The 25826-nt window shown below is 46.7% G+C and overlaps 2 protein-coding genes and 1 long non-coding RNA gene across 4 annotated transcripts in view; all 3 read left to right on the top strand.

Moving 5' to 3' along the window:
• The window catches only part of LOC149436240 (uncharacterized), a 117728-nt gene that overhangs the window by 69700 nt on the left and 22202 nt on the right, over positions 1-25826 (top strand). Inside the window, 2 exon segments of the mRNA XM_089661842.1 lie at positions 2980-3876; positions 4045-4269. Coding sequence (XP_089517968.1) covers positions 2980-3876; positions 4045-4269 — 1122 coding nt within the window.
• LOC149436242 (uncharacterized) lies at positions 22429-23226 on the top strand. Of its 2 annotated transcripts, none has more exons than XR_016308321.1 (3): positions 22429-22534; positions 22625-22882; positions 22999-23226. It is a non-coding gene; the product is annotated as an uncharacterized LOC149436242 (long non-coding RNA). The 2 variants fall into 2 exon arrangements; XR_016308322.1 differs by having other exon boundaries at positions 22430-22534; positions 22649-22882.
• LOC149436241 (uncharacterized) lies at positions 24005-24722 on the top strand. The gene is made up of 2 exons (XM_089661838.1): positions 24005-24284; positions 24391-24722. The coding sequence occupies exons 1-2, from the start codon at positions 24069-24071 to the stop codon at positions 24541-24543; spliced, it is 369 nt and encodes a 122-aa protein (XP_089517964.1). The 5' UTR covers positions 24005-24068; the 3' UTR covers positions 24544-24722.

The raw sequence follows: 25826 nt of genomic DNA, 5'->3' as shown, positions 1-25826 counted from the left end.
GCCCACGGTCTACTGCCAGCAACATTCGCATCGAATGCCGTGGTGGTATACACGCCGGTCTATAAGCGCAGATCTGCCATCTCATCCATTACATCTCATTACATTGTCTGCACAAGCATCCCTTAGATTAAACAGTGTCAGTCTGTATCTGGATGGGCCCGATACGATCTTTATTAAAACACATCCATCCAGATACAGTTCAGGTCGGTAGTGGCTTGCAGAGATATCCATGAGCCTACACGCGGAGTTCGCACTGCCCAGCGCCTGGCTATACAAAGTCCATGTGGTACTATGCTGCTGATATGTGGATACAGGCCCGCGGCCTACTGCCGGCGGCATTCGCATCGAATGCCGTGGTGGTATACACGCCGGTCTATAAGCGCAGATCTGCCATCTCATCCATTACCAAGCTGAGTACTGTAATACATACATTGTACATGCGCATGGCCCAATTGCAGCCTTCAGAGCTTTAATTAAGCCACACGAGAGACATATGAATAACACGAATATATGACACATTTAAAGTTCGACCAACAATACAAAATTTCCATGACAGAGGTGGGACTGAAAATTACTAAGATCTTCTCTGAAGCTCACCTTACCACCTGCCCCCTTGACCCTGTCCCTACACAACTCCTACGATCACCATCCTCCTCCATCCTACGCTCCCTCACCCACATCTTTAATCTTTCCCTCTCTACTGGCACATTGCCCTCCCCTCTGAAGAATGCGCACATCACTCCCATACTTTAAAAACCCTCCCTGGATTCCTCTGACCTAAACAACCTAAGACCCATCTTCCTGCTGCCATTTACATCCCAACTCCTTGAACGCTTAGTCTATAATCACCGGAGTTCCCACCTCACCGACAACAACCTCCTTGATCCCCTACAATCTGTCTTCCGTCCCCTACACTCCACTGAAACCGCTCTACTCAAACTCACCAATGACCTGCTAGCCTCCAAAGCCAATGGCCACTACTCAGTCCTTCTACTCCTCGACCTCTCTGCAGCTTTCGACACGGTCAACCACCCCCTCCTCCTCAAAAAACGATACTCTTTTGGCCTCAGAGACTCCGCTCTCTTCCTATCTATCACAACGCTCCTTCAGTGTTACCTATAATGCTGCCACCTCTCCCTCTCTGTTGGGGTCCCTCAAGGTTCTGTCCTCGGGCCCCTTCTCTTCTCCATCTACGCCTCCTCCCTTGGTCAACTGATACACTTTCACGGCTTCAACTACCATCTCTATGACGATGACACTTAAATCTATCTCTCTACCCCCCGTCTCACCCCTTCAGTCTCCGCCCGAATCACTAGCCTTCTGAACGACATATCAGACTGGACATATCAGACTCCAATTCCTCAAATTAAACCTTGCCAAAACCGAGCTCCTAGTTTTCCCCCCAGCCCGTGCCCCCCCTGACCTCTTCATCACGACCAACAACATCACCATCAGTCCCACCCCACAAGTATTGGGTGTCATTCTAGACTCCAATCTGTCTTTCCAGCCCCAGGTCCAATCGCTGACAAATTCATTCAGACTCCACCTCTGTAACATCTCCAAAATACGCACGTTCCTAACTCCAGAAACTACAAAGCAACTCATTCACTCCCTTATTATATCACGACTTGACTACTGTAACTCCCTCCTCACCGGCCTACCCCAACACAGGCTATCCCCACTTCAGTCTATCCTGAATTCTGCAGCCAGACTCATCCACCGTGTACTGTCTCCCATTATAATGTACAGCTGAGCAAACTGTTGGCACTATATAAATACTGTATAATAATAATAATAGTGTTGTTGATCTTGATGGAAAAGTCGGGAGGGGGGGGGGGCACGGGTTGGGGGGAATACTAGAAGCTCAGTTTTGGAAAGGTTGAGTTTGAGGAAGTTGAGTGACATCCAGTCCGATATGTCACTTAGTACCCTGGTGATGCGATTGGAGACTGAGGGGGTGAGGTGAGGGGTAGAGAGATAGATTTGTGTGTCATTGCCATAGAGATGGTAGTTGAAGCCGTGGGAGTTTATCAATTGGCCAAGGGAGGAGGTGTAGATGGAGAAGAGGAGGGGTCCGAGGACAGAACCTTGAGGAACCCCGACAGAGAGAGGGAGTGAAGGGGATGTGGCAGCGTTATAGGTAACACTGAAGGAGCGCTGTGATAGATAGGAGAGCCAGGAGAGAGCGGAGTCTCTGAGACCAACTACATTGGAGACCCATACTTGGGGTATGATCCTGGAGACACAGGCCTCATTGATCGGTGTCAGCTATCTATGTATGTACTGGGGGAGTTACTTGCCGTGTACAGCTGAATTGTTCTAGGTTGTTTCTTCTTTTCTCTGTTCATTTGTTTATAAAAGGTAAAAGTGACACCATAGACAAAGCAAGTTATTGTTCTGTATGATCTGTAACAGTGCCACAACTGCCTATACGTGAGAATGTATGACTCCATTGTCTGGGCTGAATGTTGGGAATACTGTGCACACTTATAAACTTTATTAATACAATCTATTTGATTAAAAAATACTGTAGATAATGCTGTACATATTCTTTCTATTCATAAGATATATTTAGTAATGAACATTAAAAATAGAAAGCAACTTTATGTAACCCTTTATATAGAATTCTTTTTTCTTTCTCTACAGGTAGATTGATGAACCAGGTTTTAGGACATTTTGGTCTTCATGAATACAGCTGAGTCACATGGAAAACAAGACATATGGGTGTCTTAATTGACTGAAAGTCTTTACTGCAGCTCACTGGAGGATTCACACGGGATACAAGTCATATCTGTGTTCTAAAAGTCATGGTTTGGATCCTCTTCCACATTGATCCAGCAGGAGAAAAGTAATTTCAGTGTTCTGGAAGTGACAATGGCTTTACAATAAAGTCCAACCCAAGTATACATAAGAGCAGTCATTTCATACTACTTGTTTGGAGATTTTACAATGGAGAGAAAATATACCACACACCAGAAGGCTTGCAAGGGAGAGAAGCCATATCATTGTTCTGAATGTGGTAAAACATTTATAAGCAAGAGAGACCTTATAATACACCAAAGATTTCACACTGGAGAGAAGCCATATCAGTGTTCTGAATGTGATAAAGCTTTTACACGGAAGTCACATCTTCTCAGACACCAGATTGTTCACACTGGAGAGAAGCCATATCAGTGTTCTGAATGTGATAAAGCTTTTACTCTGAAGTCACATCTTATCACACACCAGAGGATTCACACTGGAGAGATATATCAGTGTTCTGAATGTGATAAAGCTTTTACAGATAAGTTACATCTTATCAGACACCAGAGGATTCACACTGGAGAGAAGCCATATCAGTGTTCTGAATGTGATAAAGCTTTTACAGTGAAGTCAGAGCTTATAACACACCAGAGGATTCACACTGGAGAGAAGCCATATCAGTGTTCTGAATGTGATAAAGCTTTTACACAGAAGTCAAATCTTATTAGACACCAGAGGATTCACACTGGAGAGAAGTCATATCAGTGTTCTGAATGTGATAAAGCTTTTACGCGGAAGTCACATCTTATCAGACACCAGAGGATTCACACTGGAGAGAAGTCATATCAGTGTTCTGAATGTGACAAAGCTTTTACACAGAAGTCAAATCTTATCACACACCAGAGGATTCACACTGGAGAGAAGCCATATCAGTGTTCTGAATGTGATAAAGCTTTTACACAGAAGGCAGATCTTATCACACACCAGAGGATTCACACTGGAGAGAAGTTATATCAGTGTTCTGAATGTGATAAAGCTTTTACACAGAAGTCAAATCTTATCACACACCAGAGGATTCACACTGGAGAGAAGCCATATCAGTGTTCTGAATGTGATAAAGCTTTTACACAGAAGGCAGATCTTATCACACACCAGAGGAGTCACACTGGAGAGAAGCCATATCAGTGTTCTGAATGTGATAAAGCTTTTACACAGAAGGCAGATCTTATCACACACCAGAGGAGTCACACTGGAGAGAAGTCATATCAGTGTTCTGAATGTAATAAAGCTTTTACTCAGAAGTCAGAGCTTATCAAACACCAGAGGAGTCACACTGGAGAGAAGTCATATCAGTGTTCTGAATGTAATAAAGCTTTTACTCAGAAGTCAGAGCTTATCAAACACCAGAGGATTCACACTGGAGAGAAGCCATATCAGTGTTCTGAATGTGATAAAGCTTTTACACGGAAGTCACATCTTATCACACACCAGAGGATTCACACTGGAGAGAAGCCATTTTAATGCTCTCAATGTGACAAAACTTTTACAGTTAATGCCGGTCTAATCTATCACCGGAGGATTCACAAATTTCTTCATTGATTAAATTCTGGAATAAAAGGGATATTAAAGATGTTTCAGGTGTCACAAGTTCGTTTCACATCCCCAATGTCATCCCACAAACTAGAGAAGAAGGGAGAAGATAAAATGATACTTTAAAAGACACAAACTAAAATCTGTGCAAACTGGAATGTAATGATTGGATGAACTGAGTTTAGTGCTTATGTCCATCATTACACAACTAGAAGGGATTTGAATATTTTATCTTTTGACAATCTTTTTAAGATGAGCATCAATAACTGAACAGCTTCCCTCATGATTCTCATCTTTATCTTTTTTTATGGAGCTTTGAATGTACATGTAATGCATTTTCATGATTCACCAACTGAGTTGTGTTTCCAAGCATTTTCTTCATTTCTGGATCCTGAGGTAAAACATGCCCAACACTGCCTCAGTACCAGAGACTAGGATGGGGTCTATTGTCATCTTACCAAGTCTCTGAAGCCTCAGTGGGAGAGTCCATTCCAGGTTCTTCTGACTATTGATACATGATCAGCCAGGCTTGAGGTCTCCAGCTAAGCCCACCTTGTCCATTCCTCCCATTACATGTTCCATCTCCTCTCCCATTATCAATGCCTTCTTTCCACATTTCATCTCTCATTAATATTATTTTTATACAGGATTTATGGTGCCAATAGTTTGCTCAGCGCTTTACAATATAACGGGAGACAATACAGTTCAATACAAGAGGGATAGGAGGGCCCTGCTCCTCGGAGCTTACAATCTAGGAGGGAGGAGTAGAAGATTCCATTATTAGCTGAGGGCAGGATATGCTTCCCTGAAGAGAGAGGTTTTCAGAGATCGCCTAAAAGTGAGCAGAATATGCAATAGTCTGATAAATTGGGGCAGAGAGTTCCAGAGGATGGGGGAAGCTCTGGAAACGAGCATGGGGGGAGGAGACAAGGGAGCAAGAGAGCAGGGGATCGTGCGAGAAACACAGAGGACTGTTTGGGTGATATTTGGAGACAAGATTGGTGATGTAATTTGGGGCAGAGTTATAAATGGCTTTATATGTTATTAATGTTTTGAATTTTATTCATTGGGCAATGGGAAGCCAGTGGAGGGATTGGCAGAGTGGGGTGAAGGACACTGAGTGGAGGCCAGTGGAGGGATTGGCAGAGTGGGGTAAAGGACACTGAGTGGAGGCCAGTGGAGGGATTGGCAGAGAGGGGTGTAGGCCAGTGGAGGGATTGGCAGAGAGGGGTGGAGGGATTGGCAGATAGGGGTGTCTGATACAGAACGGTAAGTAAGGTGGATGATGGCAGCAGCATTCATGATAGACTGAAGAGGGGATAGCCTGCAATGAGTGGCCAATGAGGAGGGAGTTACAATAGTCAAGGCGAGATATAACTTAGTGGTTTCCGAGGTTAAGAACGGCCGTATCTTGGAGATGTTGAGGAGGTGAAGTCTACAAGATTTGGACAGCGATTGGATTTGGGAATGAAAGGACAGATGGGAGTCTAGGATTACACTTAGCACCCTGGCATGAGGGGAGGGACTGATGATTGTGTTATTGATCTTGATGGAGAAGTCAGGGAGGGGGTACGGGCTGGAGGGAATACTAAGAGCTCAGTTTTGGAAAGATTGAGTTTGAGGAAGTGGAGTGACATCCATGCTGATATGTCGCTTTGTAGGGTAGTAATGCGAAAGGAGACTGAAGGGGTGAGGTGAGGAGGAAAAAGATAGATTTGTGTGTCATCAGCATAGAGATGGTACTTAAAGCCATGGGTGTTTATCAAGAGACCAAGGGAGGAGGTGTAGATTGAGAAGAGTAGGGGTCCAAGGACAGAACCTTGAGGAACCCCTACAGAAAGAGGGAGTGGAGAGGAGGAGACAGAGTTAAAGGTATTGCTGAAGGAGCACTGTGATAGGTAGGAGGAGAACCAGGAGAGAGCGGAGTCTTGGAGGCCAAGAGAGTGGAGTTTTTTGAGGAGGAGGGGATGGTTAACCGTATCAAAAGCCACGGAGAGTTCATGTAGTAAGAGTAAGGAGTAGTGGCCATTGGTTGGGATGAGTACGGAGTAGTGGCCATTGGTTTAGCAGGTAGTAGATCATTAGTGAGTTTTAGTAGGGCAGTTTCAGTGGAGTGTAGTGAGTGAAAGCCAGACTGTAAAGGGTCAAGAAGGTTGTTGTTGGTGAGGTGGGAGCTCAGGCGATTGTAGACTAAGCGTTCTAAGAGTTTAAAGGTAAACAAGAGCAGGGGTACGGGTCTTAAGTTGTTCAGGTTGGTGGGGTCCAGGGAGGGCTTTTTAAGTATGGGAGTGATGTGCGCATGCTTTAGAGGGGAGGGGAAGGCGCCAGTAGAGATGGAAAGATTGAAGATGTAAGGGAGCATAGGATGGAAGAAGAGGTGACCATAGTAGTTGTGAGGGGACAGGATCCAGGGGGCAGGTGGTGAGACGGGCTTCTGAGAAACCTTGTTTGGCAGCATGGAGGGAGGAATTGTATGTTAAGAAAGCAGATTTATATCGGGTGAATGTTTGGTGAGATTTGGTTTTACGCCACATTCGCTCCAGCACACGACTATGTCGTTTAAGATCTCTGGTGTTGTCAGTCTGCCAAGGTTGTAATGGTCGGGGCCTGATGCTTCATGTTAGAGGAGCAAGTGAGTCTAATGTGGATGAAAGTGAACTGTTGTAGACAGCAGTGGCCAGGTCAGGGCTGGACAGGGGAGAGATTCTGTCAAGAGTTGGTCAGTTGCAGAGTGGAAAGGAGAAGGGTTCAAGTTGTGAAGGTTTCTGCGGGTAATTGCAGCTTGGAGGGATAGGTGTTTGAAGATGAGGAGACTGTGAAGGTGATGAGATTGTGATCATAGAGGGAAAAGGGGGTGTTTGTGAGGTTGTAGGATATCATCTCATGGGTGACAATCTTTCAGGCAGGTCTGCGGCTGTGACACCAGCTAGAAAGAAGTCTCTGTTCAGTGAGAAAACAACATCCCAAGCTGATGCAGGCCTTCCAATACTGAGTTACTGCTGATTTAGGGGATGTATTCAGCAGTAAAACGTAAGCCCAGCTGGCCACTTGTGTTCCATGTGGTTCTGCCAAATGGGATTCCATCAGGTGAAGATCAGAAATCCTTGTTCCATGTTTTCTCTTTCCAGCTATTACTCCTCTCCATAGACTAATCACACAATACAACTGCCAGAGATCTGAACTTACAAAGTGCTGAGTGTGCGGTCATATTCCTACCACTTCTTCCGGGGGACTGACATTCCTCTGATTGGGGTTCACAATAATCACTCTGAGTGCACACATCTCTTTTTGGTGGAAAGTTTGTAAAGAAAACTTCTTCTCCCTGGAAATATTACAACGTTGGCACCAAAGTGTAACTATGGGCAAAATCAATAATGACATTAATAATGAAATCTGTCATTAGCAGAGCAGGTTTTGTTTTTCCGAGTCTCCTATTGTTTTATGTTTTGTTGTCACTCCCAGTAGATTTTTTTGTCTACTTCCTGTAGAAGGCCAAGTCTTTTGGGAAAAATGGCAGTTGGAGGGGTCGGGGCAAATCCTATAACACTGCTGGGGGTGCTCACAACTCTCAGTTGTCATTCATATGGGGGGTTGGACCTTATAGAGAACCTGTTGCTGTAACTGCTGTAGAAGCGTTAGCTGAAGTTGGGCTTTACTTGTTGTGTGTCTTACTTATAATCTATCTAAGACTTCCCTGTACAGGGTGACAACGCTGCTGTGTAATGTTCCTGCAGAATGATCAGGGTTGTCACCCTGTTACAGAAGGTAAGAAAATAACAGATGTACAGACAGGACCAACAGCTGATACAACTATGTTGCAGAGGGAACTCTGGGAATGCTAATGACAGATTGCATTACACATTCAGTTAGCAGACTTCCTGCTGTTGGTCTGATGTTTGAATTGTGTTCTGATATTTACTGTCCTGCTGTAAAAGGTGTAAATGATCGCCCGCATGTTTCCTGTAGTAGCAGGGACTACAAACTCCTATCAGGAATAGTAGGATGATAAAATGTAAGTTAATAGATAGGGCCGCGCCCTTACAATAAGGTATATCTATATAAATGATATATTAGATTGTTATTAATAAACACTGGCTGGATTTTATCATGAATAATTCACATATGAAAAAATAAGAGAAATCCTTATAAAGTACAGAAAAAAGATTTTCTGGATATATATGTGTGAATTTTTGTTTTTAAATAAGAAATGAATAATAAATATGAATAATAGAAAAATATATAAAACATAAATAAAAATAAAAAATATAAATGAAATATAATCACAAAATTTTGAAAATGAAAAGATGAAAAAGAATGTAAAAATGAAATGGTGTCCAAAGTCTATGAATAATAGCGGAGTATTCTATTCGTGTCCACAATAGTAATTGCTGTATATAAGGAACTGTAGAAATAAATCCTTGCTTGAATATTGACCCTTTTATGGGCTCACCTTCTTGTTAGCCTATTGCTGGGCTGACACAGCTTTTAAGAGGTTTGTATTGATGAGATCCTTTGGACCTCCCCTGGGTTTTCCTGGATTGGTCACTTCTAATGTGCTTGTATGGACATGATGATCTCTGCTTCCTTCTGATGCTGGATGTGGCTCCATCTCCCTATTTTTCTCCTCGTTAGTATAGTGGAAGAAAGAAGAGATATTTGGTGCCTTATCGTTTTAATAAAAAGATTTATTTAATGCCCTCTATATGACCTCACATGTCAATAATTTCAATGCGCTTTGTAATAGATAAAACCGCTAAATGCGGATGTGACAGGCTTCCTCTGTGTGTCTACACACACTGTCTATACCTGCCGTTACTGAAGTTGGGTTGCCGTGGTGACGTCAAAGCCCCTCCCCAATGCGTTGCGCCACAGGGTCACGTGGCTTCTTCCGGGGGATGTGATAGGACAATCACCTTGCCTGGACTTCTTTTATAATAGTTTGGCGCCATTTTCTTGAAGTATGTATGGTCGCAGCCATCTTTTTGGGGTCAAACCTTTATAGCTATCATTACGGACAGCTGTATTGGTCAAATTGAGACAATGTTGCTAATTGTGATGTTGTTTGTGTGAAAACATGTAACGGTTATATCCACTGTTTAACAACCCTGTATACGTCGGCTATATAGACTGTGCATGTAATTGGCAACAGGGAAGTCGGTCACATTTACTTTTAACAATAAGGTTTTATCCAAAATTTATTACAAAATGCATATACAAAAATAGAAAAAATACAAAATACGTACATATATATATATAATCAATTAAAAACAGTATAAAGTGCTTTATATTGACTTCCAACTACTAGTTTTTTAGTTTTTAGGAATAGTAGGATGGCTACCTACCCAGGGGGGTCACCTTTTTGGATTTGGGGGGAAACATTTCACATGGTTTCTTTCCATTGATGACACCGACAAGGGGAGTCTCACTTCACTAACAATAGGAAAGCCAATCAGAGGCCAGTAACATTTCATGGTGTCTCAATGTATTGCAGAATGTTTAATCCCCATTGGTCCAATGGATTACTAGTCCTTCCAGATGCATTGCTTTTTGTGTGGAAGGAGCACCCTAAAATGGCTTCCCTTCAATTCCACCCATAGCTGTACTTTAGGTTATGTTGCCCCTCCCCCATATCTGTAAGGGAAAGCCTCAATTTCTCCCAATACTCCCCTGGCCTTCCAGTGAGAGGAAACATTTTCTCTGGAGTGGAGATGTTTTATGCAGTGAGCCCTTCATAGACGGGATGGGGAATCTAAGTAATCTAAGATAAGTAAGATGAACCGGTGTACTGGAGTCATGGATCAGATAACCAATGACACCATTGATGGTATAGCAGAGCTGACACCAGAAGTGGCTCCATCACCTAAGGTGGTGTCACAGAACTGCATGGCGGCTGACTCTCTCTCAGAAGATCAATGCAGAGTCTACAATCTGGTGTCAGAGAGTGTTGTACATTTATATTAGATCATGAGGATCTCAGAAGGGGATATCTACACAAGGTAAAGGAGTTCCAACAGTCACCTGGGTGGGGGGAAGTGGGATCCATTTTCTTGGATGGGTTTAGTTGGAACTTGGTTGAGTAATATGGTGGCTTTGCTTCTTAGGCCATTAGTTCCTACTATAGATTTGATGATAATCGTATACATTGCTGCTGTTGTGTCTTTCACTGCCAGTTGATTTTGCTTGTTTATGCACATGATTACATTCACATTGTTAGAACAGAAGATTATTTAAAGCCCCTAAATATTGTGTTTTATTTTCTGAAAGCAGAGACCCTGGAGAATAAAATGGTGGTGGTTACAATTTTTGGCACACAATATTAGCGCAGCTGTCTATGAAATGCATATTTTCAGTAAATGACACTAACAATAATTCCAGTTCAGAAAAACACAATATATGACCCAATTTGAAGAAAAATGAAAGATGAGGTTGGCATCAAGTATATAGATACCAAACATGTCAAGCTTTAAAATGTCATGTGCTTGTGAAATGGTGACAAACTTCAGTACCAAATATTGTCCATAGGGGACGCTTTAAAAGCCTTTACAGGTCATCAGTTTATATAGTGAACCATGAATGATGGCCCTAGAGTTATTCCTCTCCCTCTGGTGTGTGCAGAGATATGTACAATGTGTAGTGTGAGTGATGGTTACATAAGTGGGTGGGGCTGGTATTAATGAGGGGCGTGTCATCTGTTAATCAGTTTCTTAGCATAGATGATATAAATGGTATAAATAGATCCTTGAAATGTAAACAATCTATCTCTTTTCTTCTGTTGTTAAAGTGTCACATATATATGATGAATAAAGTTGGGTGATATTTTCACCGCACAATACCGTGGTCTGGGTTCTTCTACAATACATCCCCCCAAAATTGTCCTCTTCCAGTTCTAGGAGTCTGGTGGAATGGCACACAAGCTGATGGTATCTCTTAGGCCCCTTGTACATGGGGGGTCCGGCCCCTGTGGGTGCAATGCTGGCATTATATTACACCTGGTAGGCACAGGTACAGCGTCCAGCCCCGCTGCCTGCAGCCTGTCAAAGTCTACACTACAGCTGGACGGGGCTCAATGCTGCACCACGTTTACCTCGTGTTTAGGGCGCTCTGTGTTCAGGGAGAAATGGCCGCCATCCTGATCAGACAAAGCATAGAGCAGATGTAGGCCGGTGCAGTCTGCTTCTTCCCCTGTAGGTGGCGCCCGACCAGAGTGACATCCCAGCCTGGAGAGGAAGTCGGGGGACACTTGGCTTCTCTGTGGTTTCCCGGTTCCTGGAGACGGCGTGGAATGAAGGGGTCCATGGAGTCCTAGAGATTTTTTTTATTTTTGTTTACACCTTTTAAAAATAATTTTATTCCTGAAGATCACTAAACCCCAAATCTGATGTATTCTTTGATAGCAGACACCCTATATAATCCAATGTTGGGAGTTGTCATTTTCTATGTTACATGATATTAGCACAACAGTTTATGAAAGGCAACATTTCAGGAACAATATAGTAACGTTTATTTCTGAGCACATAAATGCAATTCATGACCTATTTTCTGGTGAAATATAAAAGATGAGGTTGTGCCGAGGAAATGGGATTCCCAACATGTCAAGCCGTAACACTGTGTGCACTTGGAACGCTTTAATAGCCCCTCCAGGTCATCAGTATAGAGTTACACAGGAGCACTGGTGCTCCAATCATTGCTCTCCCTCCGGCGTGTGCGCTGATATGTAACGTGTGTGGGGATCACTGTTCCTATGTAGGCACCCCAATGTACATGTCATGTCCTGGTCTGTGTATAGGAGGTGCGCTGAGCTCCCTCTGTCCTTCCCAGTGACACCCATCATGGCAGCACATGGCTATGGTGTCAGGGGGAGGGCACATCTTAATGGTGGGAATGATAGGCGACTTCACAGCCACTTGTATCACTTCCACATGACAGCCGACATTCAGATTTACTAAAGTCCTCACACTCCCGGCTGTATAGCGGTGGGGAGTGTGGGGGGAAATAACATGTCTGCAGCATTGTTAAAAATCTGAATCCCCAGCAAGTTTACCCCCCATCCTGGCACCCTAAGATGGTTGCCTAAGCCTCCTTAAGGTGGTCATTGGATTTTGGGACCTGTATGTGGTCAGGCTGCCAGAAAGTCTGTCACTTGGGGTGTCCTCATACTGGGGAGAAGTAGCAGAATGTGTTTTGGGGTGTAATTCCACATCTCCCCATGGCGTGTGCCAGAAATAGCTCATTAAATGACAACTTGGTGTAAATAGATTTTGTTTTTCATTTTCCAATAACTTATGGCAAAAACTGTAAATGTTCCATGGACACAACATGCCTCTCAGCACATACCTTGGGATGTATCCTTCCCATAAAGGGGACATTTGGGGGTGTTTGTAAGGTCCGGGCATTTTAATGCCTCAAGAAATGTGATCGGCAGTCAGAAAGTAACAGCGACGTAAAAGCTGCATAAATTCCATTCTATATCCCATAGTTTGTAGACGCCATAACTTCACACAGACCAATCAATATCCACGGATTCAGCTATGCTTCTACCAAAGACACGGAGCAGAATACACGTTGTACTACATGTATGAAGAAATCTGATTTTATGGGATATGTTTTATAACAAAGTAGAAGATATCATTTGTTTTCATAATTAAAAAATAACCCCCCCCCCCCCCAGTGGTGATCAAATACCACCAAAGAAAGCTCTATTTATATCAGTAAAACTTGTGTACAGTGTAGCATGACCGCACAATTGTCAGTTAAAGAAGTGCAGTGCTGAACAGAAAATAAAAATTCCCTGGTCATGAAGGGGGTAAAACATTCTGGAGCTGAAGTAGGTAATAAATCTTCCTGTCATCATACAGTTTGGTTTCATTTTCTTACATTTCTCAGGATGCCGTTCTTCTGAGCTCCACAAGGTGGTGATCACACATATACAGAGACAGGAAGTGATGTCAGGCACAGATGGGAAGTGATGTCAGGCACAGACAGGAAATGAGGTAAGGCTCAGATGGGAAGCAATGTGGGGCACAGACAGGAAGTGATGTCAGGCACAGACAGGAAGTGAGGTCAGGTACAGGAAGTGACTTCAGGCACAGACGGGAAGTGACGTCAGGCACAGACATGAAAAGAGGTCGGGCACAGATGGGAAGTGAGGTCAGGCACACACAGGAAGTGACATTAGGCACAGACATGAATATAGGTCGGGCACAGACGGGAAGTGAGGTCAGGCACACACAGGAAGTGATGTCATGCACAGACAGGAAGTGATGTCAGGCACAGACGGGAAGGGATGTCAGGCACACACAGGAAGTGACATCAGGCACAGACAGGAAGTGATGTCAGGCACAGACAGGAAGTGACGTCAGGCACAGACAGGAAGCTCCATGTGGGAGGAATTATAGAGGAGACATTGCTGGAAGTGTGAGCAGAGGAGGTAATGAGATTGTATTTGATCATTTCTCCCATCACTCTCGCTTGTGTGACACCATATTTCTCTGTCCCTCTTTGCCCTGTAAATGTCCCTCTTTTCGGTGTGATGTACACACAGACATATGAACAGACAATAGAACGGCCCAAAGTCTTCATATGGCTCTCACATTTCCCTCAGATTTCACATTATTTCCTGTATTGAAGTGAAAACTCGGATAGAAAAGTAATAGTGAGATCAGACATAAATGGGTGTCACTGATCACATTGTCCCCAAACGTCACCTCAGATAAACGTTTTCCAATCTCTTTTGGCACTCCGTGCAGCCTCACAATCTCTTTAATAAATACTTGGGCTGTTTCGGAGGCCGATGGTGTCTTGGCTAGTGGCAGAAAATGGGCCATTTTAGACAGGTGGTCCACAACCAAAGATCACGGTGTGGTCTCGTGAGGGTGGCAAGTCAACAATAAAATCTAACGAGATCATACTCCAGGGTCGGTCAGGTATTGGCAGTGGTTTCAATAGGCCCCTGTCAAGGTCCTACCTTTTCCCTGAAGTTTTGTTACTCCATGTGCTGGCGTCCATCTTGGATTCTGCTGTGCATGGTGGGAATCCTTTTATGCCTTCAGGTCTCTGAGGTCCATCCCCCAGAGGGGTGTGGCTGATGACATATAAGCCTGTGGCCCGCACATGCTCTTTGCACTTGTGTCTTGTGTCTTGGTCTTCCTACAGCTCTGTGTATACGCTCGTGACTCTTCTGGTATTCTGACTCGGCTTGTGATTAAGACCATTCTCTGTGTTTTCCTTCGATCTGACCTTCCGTTGCTGAACCCGGCCCGTGACCTGTGATTCTCTGTCTACTGTTCTGTACCGTTTTGTCCCGTTGTTGTCGACCCAGCTTGCCTGACTACGCTATTGTCATTCTCACCAGCTACACGCCATTGGCGGTGGCCATTACCGCAGCCGGGGTGTCTCGGGGGCTGCGACCTGGTACCTGGCTGCGTCAAGTCCATCCCCACCATCAGGGGCCCTGGTGAAGGGCAGCCTGGGACTTAGACTCCGCGCCCTGAGGGACTTCGGTCTGTTGGTGGTGGTTGTCGTCAGCCAGTGCGTTACCCTGCCACTAGGCCTACCTGTCCGTTCCACAGCCCTGCCCTGACAGCCCCAGGCTTTGTCTCTGGTGGGTTTGTTTCGGTTACAGACGGGGAAAGATTTCACATATGCTTCACAGTCCTTGGCCATGTTTGGCCACCAAAATGTGCGTCGTGTCAGCTCTAACATCTTATGTATCCCGAAGTGTCCTGCTAGGGGATGGTCATGACAAAACCCCAACACCAGGGATTGGACCTCCTTGGGTACCACAACCTGTTCCCCTCTCCAAAAGAGACCCTCCTTGTTCAGCAGGGAGACCCCAGGCAGGTCAGGAACCCGGTTGGATGCTGCCTGCAATTTAGACAGTAGTTCCGACTGTAGCAATAGAAAGCTACCTGCCGGCAGGATGGTGTCTGGCTGGGGCGTCTCCCTAGGATCCTCGAACATCCGAGAAAGGGCATCAGGCTTAGTGTTCTTTGACCCAGGACGATACGTTATGTGAAGACTAAATCTCGCGAAAAACAGTGCCCATCTGGCCTGGCGTGGACGGAGGCGTTTGGCTGTTTTTAAATACTCCAGGTTTTTGTGGTCAGTATAGACCAGAATGGGGTGTAGGGCCCCCTCTAGCAGATAACGCCATTCCTCCAGAGCTGTCTTAATGGCTAGTAACTCCCTATCCCCAATATCGTAGTTCCTTTCAGAAGGGGAGAGCTTCCTGGAGAAAAAAGCCACTGGATGCATTAGCTCCTTGGCCCCTACCCTCTGTGACAATACTGCTCCAACAGCCACTTCTGATGCGTCTACCTCTAGTATGTAGGGTAGGGATGCATCAGGGTGGCTCAGAATGGAAGCCGTTGTAAATAGTTTTTTCAATGCATCAAAAGCTGCCTGTGCAGCTGGAGTCCATTGGAAACAAACTCCTACCTTGGTGAGCTGGGTAATGGGCGCTACCAAGCCTGAGAAGTTCTTTATGAACTTTCTATAAAAATTGGCGAACCCAATAAATCTCTGAACTCCCTTCTTATCCGTGGGGGCAGGCCATGCCAGGATAGCCGAGATTTTTTGTGGGTTCATAGCGATCCCCGTAGTGGAGATGATTAAACCAAGAAATGAAATGCTTTCCTGTTCAAAGCAGCATTTCTTGGCTTTCGCATAAAGGCCATGATGACGGAGGCGTTCCAGCACACTTTTAACATGTCCCCGATGTGCTTCCAGGGAAGAGGAAAATATCAGGATATCGTCCAAATAGACAATGACAAAGATATCCAGAAAGTCCCTGAAAATGTCATTGACAAAGTGCTGGAAGGTGCATTATTTTCCACTCGTCCCCCTCACGTATCCGAACCAAGTTATAGGCACCCCTGAGGTCCAACTTGGAGAAGATGGATGCCGTCCTCAATCTCTGAAATAATTCTGGGACCAAAGGAAGGGGGTAGCGGATTTTGACAGTAATCCTATTGAGGTCTCTGTATACCACACACGGTATCAGGGATCCGTCCTTCTTTTCAACAAAGAAAATCCCTGCCCCGGCCGGGGATGTGGAAGGGCGGATAAATCCCTTCCGGAGGCTCTCGTCGATATATTCTCTTAATGCCCCTAGTTCCCGCTCAGATAAGGGAAAAATGCGGCCAAAAGGAATCTCGGAGCCTGGGAGCAGATCGATGGGGCAATCATAGGCCCGATGTGGGGGAAGAACCTCTGCCCCCCGTGGACTAAACACGTCCAGGAATTTGTGGTAAGCTGCAGGTACCATTTGAGTTAACTCAGCCTCAGAGCTTACAGTTAACAAGGCCGGGGTATCTAGTGATGCCCTAGGTAGACAATGTTCCTGACAGTATAGTGAGTGGAACTGGATCGACCCGGACTTCCAGTCAATTTGGGGGTCGTGAGCTCGTAGCCAAGGGAGCCCCAGAATAACTGGAAATAGAGGGGACGCGATGGCGTCCAAGCGGAGAAACTCCTGGTGATAACCTGCCACCGTGGTATGTATAGGAGGGGTTTCCCGGTCTACCGTCCCCGATTTTATCTGAGACCCATCAGCCAGAAAAATATTCACCCTGTGTTCTTTGGTGAGCAACGGTATCTGGTGCTGGGTAGCGAAACCGAGATCGACAAAGCAACTACAGGCCCCGGAATCAATGATAGCCATCACCTGTGTGCTTCCTCTGGGAAGCCGAAAAGACACAGGTACAGCCAAGTGAGTGGGGTTGCCTGCACATACAGTAGATATATTAAAAGGAATAGGAGAGAACTTAGTCTTTCTCCGGACAGGAGCTCACCATATGACCCGCTGCTCCGCAGTAAAGACACAGGTTATTGGCTCGACGCCTCTGTCGTTCCTCAGTAGAAAGAGTAGGCCGCATCAGGCCGAGTTGCATAGGTTCGGCCCCCTCGGACGGTTCGGAGCTCCGACTGCCGACACTGACCCTTGGCATGACTATTACTCTGGGTATCATCCATGAAGTTCTCTGCCCCTGGCTGGACCTCTCCTGTCTCCTTTCCCGCAGTCGGCGATCAATCTGTATGGCCCGATCAATTAAACCTTCCAAGGAGTCTGGAATTTCTGTTCTTGCTAACTCGTCCTTCAGTGGTCCTGACATTCCCAACCGGAACTGGTGGCGTAAAGCTGCATCATTCCACTGTGTGTCTCCACTCCATTGCCTGAACTCAGCGGCATAGTCCTCCGCTGCCCGGCGTCCCTGTTGTAATGAATAGAGAGCTGCTTCGGCCGAGTCGGCTCGATGTGGGTCATCGTACAGTTGTGCCATCGCCTTAAAGAATGTGGCGACAGTATTTAAATGTGGGTGGTGGGCCTCCATCAGGCGATGAGCCCATCCCTGGGGCTCCCCCTGCAGCATGGATATGACAAATCCTACCTTCACCAATTCGGAAGAGAAGGTCCGGTGTTGCAGGTCAAAGTACAGCTGGCAGGAATTTTGGAAGGCCCTGAATTTCCCTCGGTCCCCACTGAACCGCTCAGGGGTCGGTACTCTTGGCTCTGGCGGGGGGATGGTAAATGCTGCTCCAACTGCAGACCCCGCTGCACCCATGGTCGAAGGAGTACCCACTGGGCCTGGAGTTGTGGGTGTTGGTGCGGCCAGGCTCTGGACCTGTCCCTCCAGGTGCTTGTATCCCTCTTCCAGGGTCTTCACTGCCCGTGTGAGTGCCGCCAGATGTTGGCACATCTCTTCCCAGGGTGAAGGTCCTCCTCCAGACTCTGACATGGCCGTATGGTTCTGTCAGGGATCCCACTGCGGTAGCCTCTAGCACTCCACAGACCGGATTCCCCCAAGGCGCGGAATCTAAGCTCCGACCTGCTTGTTCACCAGGGCCCCTGATGGTGGGGATGGACTTGGAGCAGGCCGAGACCAGGTCGCGGCACCTGGGTTCACCCAGCTGTGGTAGAAGCACCGTTGGAGGTGTATAGCAGGTGAGAGTCTGATGTGAGGAGGTAACAGGAGCAGCGTCGGGCAGGCCGGGTCGGTAACAGTGGTGGCGGCATAGTACAAAATCAGCAGGCAGAGGGATAAACAGGTCACAAGCCGGGTTCGTTAACAGCAGGTCAGAACGTACAGGGTTAAGCAGGAGAATGGTCAGACAAAGCCAGGGATCAGAGCAGGAGACGGACAGCAAAGCAGGGTCAGGTAGGGTCAGCTACAAACAATCTACTCACAGGAACTCAGGAACACAGATAAGACCATATGGCACTTGAACATTGCAAGAGCTGAATTTAAATAGCCCGCCCGACTCCTGACAGGCGCTCCTGGGTCCTAGTGCTTGCCCTGCGCCGTCATTGATGACAGGCACGCCTGGGTCCTAGTGCCTCCCTGCCTGTACGTTTTGTCAGGATTCTACGCATATGCAGATTCGATCGCTGCCGCAATCTTCCCATTCCCTGACAGTCTCTCTCTCTGATATGAAGGACGGGACATTCTGAGTAGTCTCTCTCTCTCTGATGTGAAGGATGGGACATTCTGGGTAGTCTTTCTTGGTCTCTGATATGAAGGATGGGACATTCTGGGTAGTCTGTCTCTCTCTGATATGAAGGATGGGACATTCTGGGTAGTCTGTCTCTCTCCCTGATATGAAGGACGGGATATTCTGGGTAGACTGTCTCTCTCTGATATGAAGGACGGGACATTCTGGGTAGTCTGTCTCTCTCTCTGATATGAAGGACGGGACATTCTGGGTAGTCTGTCTCAGTCTCTGATATGAAGGACGGGACATTCTGGGTAGTCTTTCTCTCTCTGATATGAAGGACGGGACATTCTGGGTAGTCTATCTAAGTCTTTGTTATGAAGGATGGGACATTCTGGGTAGTCTGTCTCTCTCTGATATGAAGGATGGGACATTCTGGGTAGTCTGTCTCTCTCCCTGATATGAAGGACGGGACATTCTGGGTAGTCTGTCTCTCTGTTATGAAGGACGGGACATTCTGGGTAGTCTGTCTCTCTCTGATATGAAGGATGGGACATTCTGGGTAGTCTGTCTCTCTCTGATATGAAGGACGGGACATTCTGGGTAGTCTGTCTCTCTGATATGAAGGACAAGACATTCTGGGTAGTCTGTCTCAGTCTCTGATATGAAGGATGGGACATTCTGGGTAGTTTGTCTCTCTCTCTCTCTCTGATATGAAGGACGGGACATTCTGGGTAGTCAGTCTCTCTCTCTCTGATATGAAGGACGGGACATTCTGGGTAGTCTGTCTCTCTCTCTGATATGAAGGACGGGACATTCTGGGTAGTCTGTCTCTCTGATATGAAGGACGGGACATTCTGGGTAGTCTGTCTCTCTGATATGAAGGATGGGACATTCTGGGTAGTCTGTCTCTCTATCTGATATGAAGGACGGGACATTCTGGGTAGTCTGTCTCTCTCTCTGATATGAAGGACGGGACATTCTGGGTAGTCTGTCTCTCTCTCTGATATGAAGGACGGGACATTCTGGGTAGTCTGTCTCTCTGATATGAAGGACGGGACATTCTGGGTAGTCTGTCTCTCTCTGATATGAAGGATGGGAAATTCTGGGTAGTCTGTCTCTCTATCTGATATGAAGGACGGGACATTCTGGGTAGTCTGTCTCTCTCTCTGATATGAAGGACGGGACATTCTGGGTAGTCTGTCTCTCTCTCTGATATGAAGGACGGGACATTCTGGGTAGTCTGTCTCTCTCTCTGATATGAAGGATGGGAGATTCTGGGTAGTTTGTGTCGGTCTCTGATAGGAAGGATGGGACATTCTGGGTAGTCTGTCTCGGTCTCTGATATGAAGGACTGAATATTCTGGATAGTCTTTCTCTCTCTGATATGAAGGACGGGACATTCTGGGTAGTCTGTCTCTCTCTGATATGAAGGACGGGACATTCTGGGTAGTCTGTCTCTCTCTGATATGAAGGACGGGACATTCTGGGTAGTCTGTCTCTCTGATATGAAGGACGGTACATTCTGGGTAGTCTGTCTCTCTCTCTGATATGAAGGACGGGACATTCTGGGTAGTCTGTCTCTCTCTCTGATATGAAGGACGGGACATTCTGGGTAGTCTGTCTCTCTCTCTGATATGAAGGACGGGACATTCTGGGTCGTCTGTCTCTCTCTCTGATATGAAGGATGGGACATTCTGGGTAGTCTGTCTCTCTCTGATATGAAGGATGGGACATTCTGGGTAGTCTGTCTCTCTCTCTGATATGAAGGACGGGACATTCTGGGTAGTCTGTCTCTCTGATATGAAGGACGGGACATTCTGGGTAGTCTGTCTAAGTCTTTGTTATGAAGGATGGGACATTCTGGGTAGTCTGTCACTCTCTGATATGAAGGACGGGACATTCAAGGTAGTCTCTCTCTATCTCTGATATGAAGGATGGGACATTCTGGGTAGTCTGTCTCTCTGTTATGAAGGACGGGACATTCTGGGTAGTCTGTCTCTCTCTGATATGAAGGACGGGACATTCTGGGTAGTCTGTCTCTCTGATATGAAGGACAAGACATTCTGGGTAGTCTGTCTCAGTCTCTGATATGGAGGACGGGACATTCTGGGTAGTTTGTCTCTCTCTCTCTCTGATATGAAGGACGGGACATTCTGGGTAGTCTGTCTCTCTCTCTGATATGAAGGACGGGACATTCTGGGTAGTCTGTCTCTCTCTCTGATATGAAGGACGGGACATTCTGGGTAGTCTGTCTCTCTGATATGAAGGACGGGACATTCTGGGTAGTCTGTCTCTCTGATATGAAGGACGGGACATTCTGGGTAGTCTGTCTCTCTCTGATATGAAGGACGGGACATTCTGGGTAGTCTGTCTCGGTCCCTGATATGAAGGACTGAATATTCTGGATAGTCTTTCTCTCTCTCTGATATGAAGGACGGGACATTCTGGGTAGTCTGTCTCTCTGATATGAAGGACGGTACATTCTGGGTAGTCTGTCTCTCTGATATGAAGGACGGGACATTCTGGGTAGTCTGTCTCTCTGATATGAAGGACGGTACATTCTGGGTAGTCTGTCTCTCTCTCTGATATGAAGGATGGGACATTCTGGGTAGTCTGTCTCTCTCTCTGATATGAAGGACGGGACATTCTGGGTAGTCTGTCTCTCTGATATGAAGGACGGGACATTCTGGGTAGTCTGTCTCTCTGATATGAAGGATGGGACATTCTGGGTAGTCTGTCTCTCTCTGATATGAAGGATGGGACATTCTGGGTAGTCTGTCTCTCTCTGATATGAAGGACGGGACATTCTGGGTAGTCTGTCTCTCTGATATGAAGGACGGGACATTCTGGGTAGTCTGTCTCTCTCTGATATGAAGGACGGGACATTCTGGGTAGTCTGTCTCTCTCTCTGATATGAAGGATGGGACATTCTGGGTAGTCTGTCTCTCTCTCTGATATGAAGGACGGGACATTCTGGGTAGTCTGTCTCTCTCTGATATGAAGGACGGGACATTCTGGGTAGTCTGTCTCTCTGATATGAAGGACGGGACATTCTGGGTAGTCTGTCTCTCTCTCTGATATGAAGGACGGGACATTCTGGGTAGTCTGTCTCTCTCTCTGATATGAAGGACGGGACATTCTGGGTAGTCTGTCTCTCTCTCTGATATGAAGGACGGGACATTCTGGGTAGTCTGTCTCTCTCTGATATGAAGGACGGGACATTCTGGGTAGTCTGTCTCTCTCTGATATGAAGGACGGGACATTCTGGGTTTTCTGTCTCTCTCTGATATGGAGGATGGGACATTCTGGGTAGTTTGTCTGATTTTGGGGGTCTCTGTTTTATTAGGTATCTTTTCTTTTTATCTTGTGTTCTGTGTCTTTAAGACTTTTCTATCTGTAGTAAAATATATTTTTTAAACAGTTGGTTGCATAAGAGTTGGTTTATTGTTTCTTACTTTTTTGTAGTTATTTTGGCTCCTCCCTGATATCTCTGTAAGGTAATACAATGCAGGAATGGGTATTAGGGGACATTTCTCGGGGCTGCAGTTCCTCTGAACTCCACAAGATGGTGATCTCATTTCTGCTACCCAGACAGGACTTCTCTATGGAATACAGACAGAAAGTGATGTCAGGAACAGACAGGAAGTGATGTCAGGAACAGACAGGAAGTGATGTCAGGAACAGACAGGAAGTGATGTGGAATAAAGACAGGCTGTGCCATTTGGTGTGAATGAGATCGGAGACATTGCAGGAAATAGCAGCAGAGGAGGTAATAAGATGTTATGTTCTATTTACACCCAGTAACCCCCCGTCATGTCCGTCCTCTTCCTCCAGTCATGTCTGTCCTCTTCCTCCTTAGTCACGTGACGTCTTTTATCTCCAGTTGATGATGATACACATCAATATTTAGAAGGACACAAGGATATCTACAAAGACGTCATGATGGAGGACCACCAGAGAGGACACAAGGATCTCTACAAGGACGTTATGATGGAGGACCACTAGAGAGGACACAAGGACCTCTACAAGGACGTCATGATGGAGGACCACCAGAGAGGACACAAGGACCTCTACAAGGACGTCATGATGGACAATCAGCCGCCCCTCACATCACCGGGTAAGAGGAGACTTTATTGTAAAGGAGAGAGCAGTACGGAGGATCCACCTAGATCCCCCATCATCTGATAAACACATAGAAACAATGGATTCAGTCAGTGTGTGTGTTTCCTACAGATGGATCCAGTCATGGGAACCCACCAGAGAGATGTCCCCGTCCTCTGTATTCCCGGGATTCCACACAGGAAGGTCACACCATCCCTCACCATCATCAGGTAGGTTATTATTATACAGGATTTATATAGCGGCAGAAGGTTTGCTCAGCGCTGTACATTATAGTGGGGGACAGAACATGAGACAATACAGTAACAATACAATACACGAGGGGTGCGAGGGCCCTGATCCTTGGAGCTTACAGTCTAGGAGGGAGGGGGTAGTGGTACAGGAGGAAGTGGCTGTGGGGGATGGAATGGACTGAGGAGTGTAGGAGATCGGTTGTTAGGTGAGGGTGGGGTAGGCTTCCCTGAAGAGATGGGTTTTCAAGGTGCGACTAAAGGTGAGGAGGGTAGGTGACAGTCTGATGGATTGGGGTAGTGAGTTCCAGAGGATGGGAGAAGTCGTGCAGTCGGGTGTGGGAGGAGGAGACCAGGGAGCTAGAAAGTAGGAGGTCTTGTGAGAAACGAAGATTACGGGTTGGGTGGTATTTGGGTATCAGGTCGGTGAGGTAGTTTGGGGCGGAGTTATGAATGGCTTTGTATGTCAGAGTTAGGAGTTTGAATTTAATGAGTTGGGCCAGTGGAGGGAATGACAGAGGGGGGTGGAGTCAGTGGAGGGAATGACAGAGGTGGGTGGAGTCAGTGGAGGGAATGACAGAGGGGGTGGAGGGCAATCGGGAGCCAGTGGAGGGAATGACAGAAGGGGGTGGAGGCCAGTGGAGGGAATGACAGAGGGGGGTGGCAGAAGCGGAGCGGTTGGTGAGGTGGATGAGTCTGGCGCTGAGTTCAGGATAGACTGAAACGGGGATAGTCGGTGAGGAGGGGAGGCCGGCGAGGAGGGGAGGCCGGCGAGGAGGGATGGCCGGCGAGGAGGGATGGCCGGCGAGGAGGGTGGCCGGTGGTGCGGGAGGCCGGTGATGAGGTCGGCCGGTGAGGAGGGAGTTGCAGTAGTCCACACGTGAGATGATAATGGGGTAGATGATGACAATTATTGGTAGGTGGGATTTATACTCGGCATGTTGGTTACAATGAATGTTTTATTATATCTCTCAGAGTGGAATCCTCGGGGATGATAATATTGATGGTAAAGAGGAGGATGAGGAGGATGGAGTGATGGAGGAGTTTTCAGAAGGACACAAGGAGATGATGGAGCCACCTAATACCAGGAAGCCACCAGAGAGATGTCCCCGTCCTCTGTATTCCCGGGATTCCACACAGGAAGGTCACACCATCCCTCACCATTGTAAGGTTGGTGGGATGGAGCATCTAGAACATGGATTCATACAGACAATGTGTGGAGTTTCTGTGACCTTCTATCTTCCAGATGATATTTTCTCTCCTTCTCTTGATGTAGAGTGGAGATCCAATCGATATAGAATTTGAGGTGAGAGCAGAAGAAGAAGAGGCGTATGTGAGGGATGATCAGCAGTCTATGGAGGAGGATGGAATAACGGGGACATTTATAGAGGAGGACACTCCTACAGAGATCAGCACAGGTGGGTCATGAACACCAAATCCATTCCTCCACCCATACTGCTCACTGATTGGTCCAGAGTAGGGCAGGGGCGGGGTGATATCAGCCTGTAATACATCAGAAGAAACAATGCCGTCCCGATTGATCCGGTAAACGTATCTGGATTATATCTGCGACTCACTTCAATAAAAGCGTGGATTGTAAACCTGAAATACTGGAACTCAGAAAAAATGGCGGCTGACTGGCGCATTACCGCCTACAAAGTGGTTCCTTCCATCCCATGCGGAGTCATGTGACCTACAAACGTCCAATGCCATGTTGTATGTATTAGATCACACGGGTCATAGAAAGGTTGTCATTCACATGGTGGACGTGCTGTAATCATAGAGGGGAGTGGAGGGAATGACAGAGGGGGGTGGAGGTCAGTGGAGGGATTGGTAGAGAGGGGTGGAGGGATTGGCAGAGAGGGGTGGAGGTCAGTGGAGGGATTGGCAGAGAGGGGTGGAGGTCAGTGGAGGGATTGGCAGAGGGGGGTGGAGGTCAGTGGAGGGATTGGTAGAGAGGGGTGGAGGTCAGTGTAGGGATTGGCAGAGAGGGGTAGAGGACACTGAATGGAGGTCAGTGGAGGGATTGGCAGAGAGGGGTGGAGGTCAGTGGAGGGATTGGCAGAGAGGGGCGGCAGTCACTGATTGGTTGGTAAGGTGTATGAGTCTAGCAGCAGCATTCATAATAGAGTGAAGGGGGTGTGGCCTGTGTGACGGTAGACCAGTGAGGAGGGAGTTGCAGTAATGGAGGCGGGATATAACAAGGCGTGGATGAGTTGTTTGTGGTGTCATTGGTCAGGAAGGGGTGGAGTTTGGCGATGTTCCGGGGGTTGAGGCAGCAGGATTTAGCCGGTGATTGGATGTGGGGGCTGGAAGGAGGGGTCAGAGTCTAGGGTAACGCCCATCCCCCCAACATGAGGGGCTTATTAGAGGCTCAGTGCGCTTCCTCTAGGGGTGTATGAGACCTGCGTCCCGTATCACTGACTGTATACAACATAGTATATACTATATACCACCTAGAGCCCAAACATTTCCCTCACACTCGGGCTGCAGGCAGAACAACCAACGTTCCGGATTCCCATCTAAAGTCACTCAGCCAATCAGACTGTTACTGGCCACCGGAGGAAGTGAGCCGTGTCTCTGAAATCACCGAAAAGACTTCTTAGAACGGTTGCCTCGTCATATTCTAGATTGCCTCGTGCTCATCCAAGATGGAGCTGCATCTCATGCCTCTTCCCTTCTCGTGGATACCGCACCCTATGAAGACGCCGA

This window comes from Staurois parvus, unplaced genomic scaffold, assembly GCF_062004578.1.
Source record: "Staurois parvus isolate SC_StPar_1 unplaced genomic scaffold, SC_StPar_1.0 ptg001396l, whole genome shotgun sequence".
Classification (NCBI taxonomy): Eukaryota; Metazoa; Chordata; class Amphibia; order Anura; family Ranidae; genus Staurois; species Staurois parvus.
The sequence above is the reverse complement of the archived record's forward strand: the minus strand, read 5'-3'. Positions and strand labels throughout refer to the sequence as shown.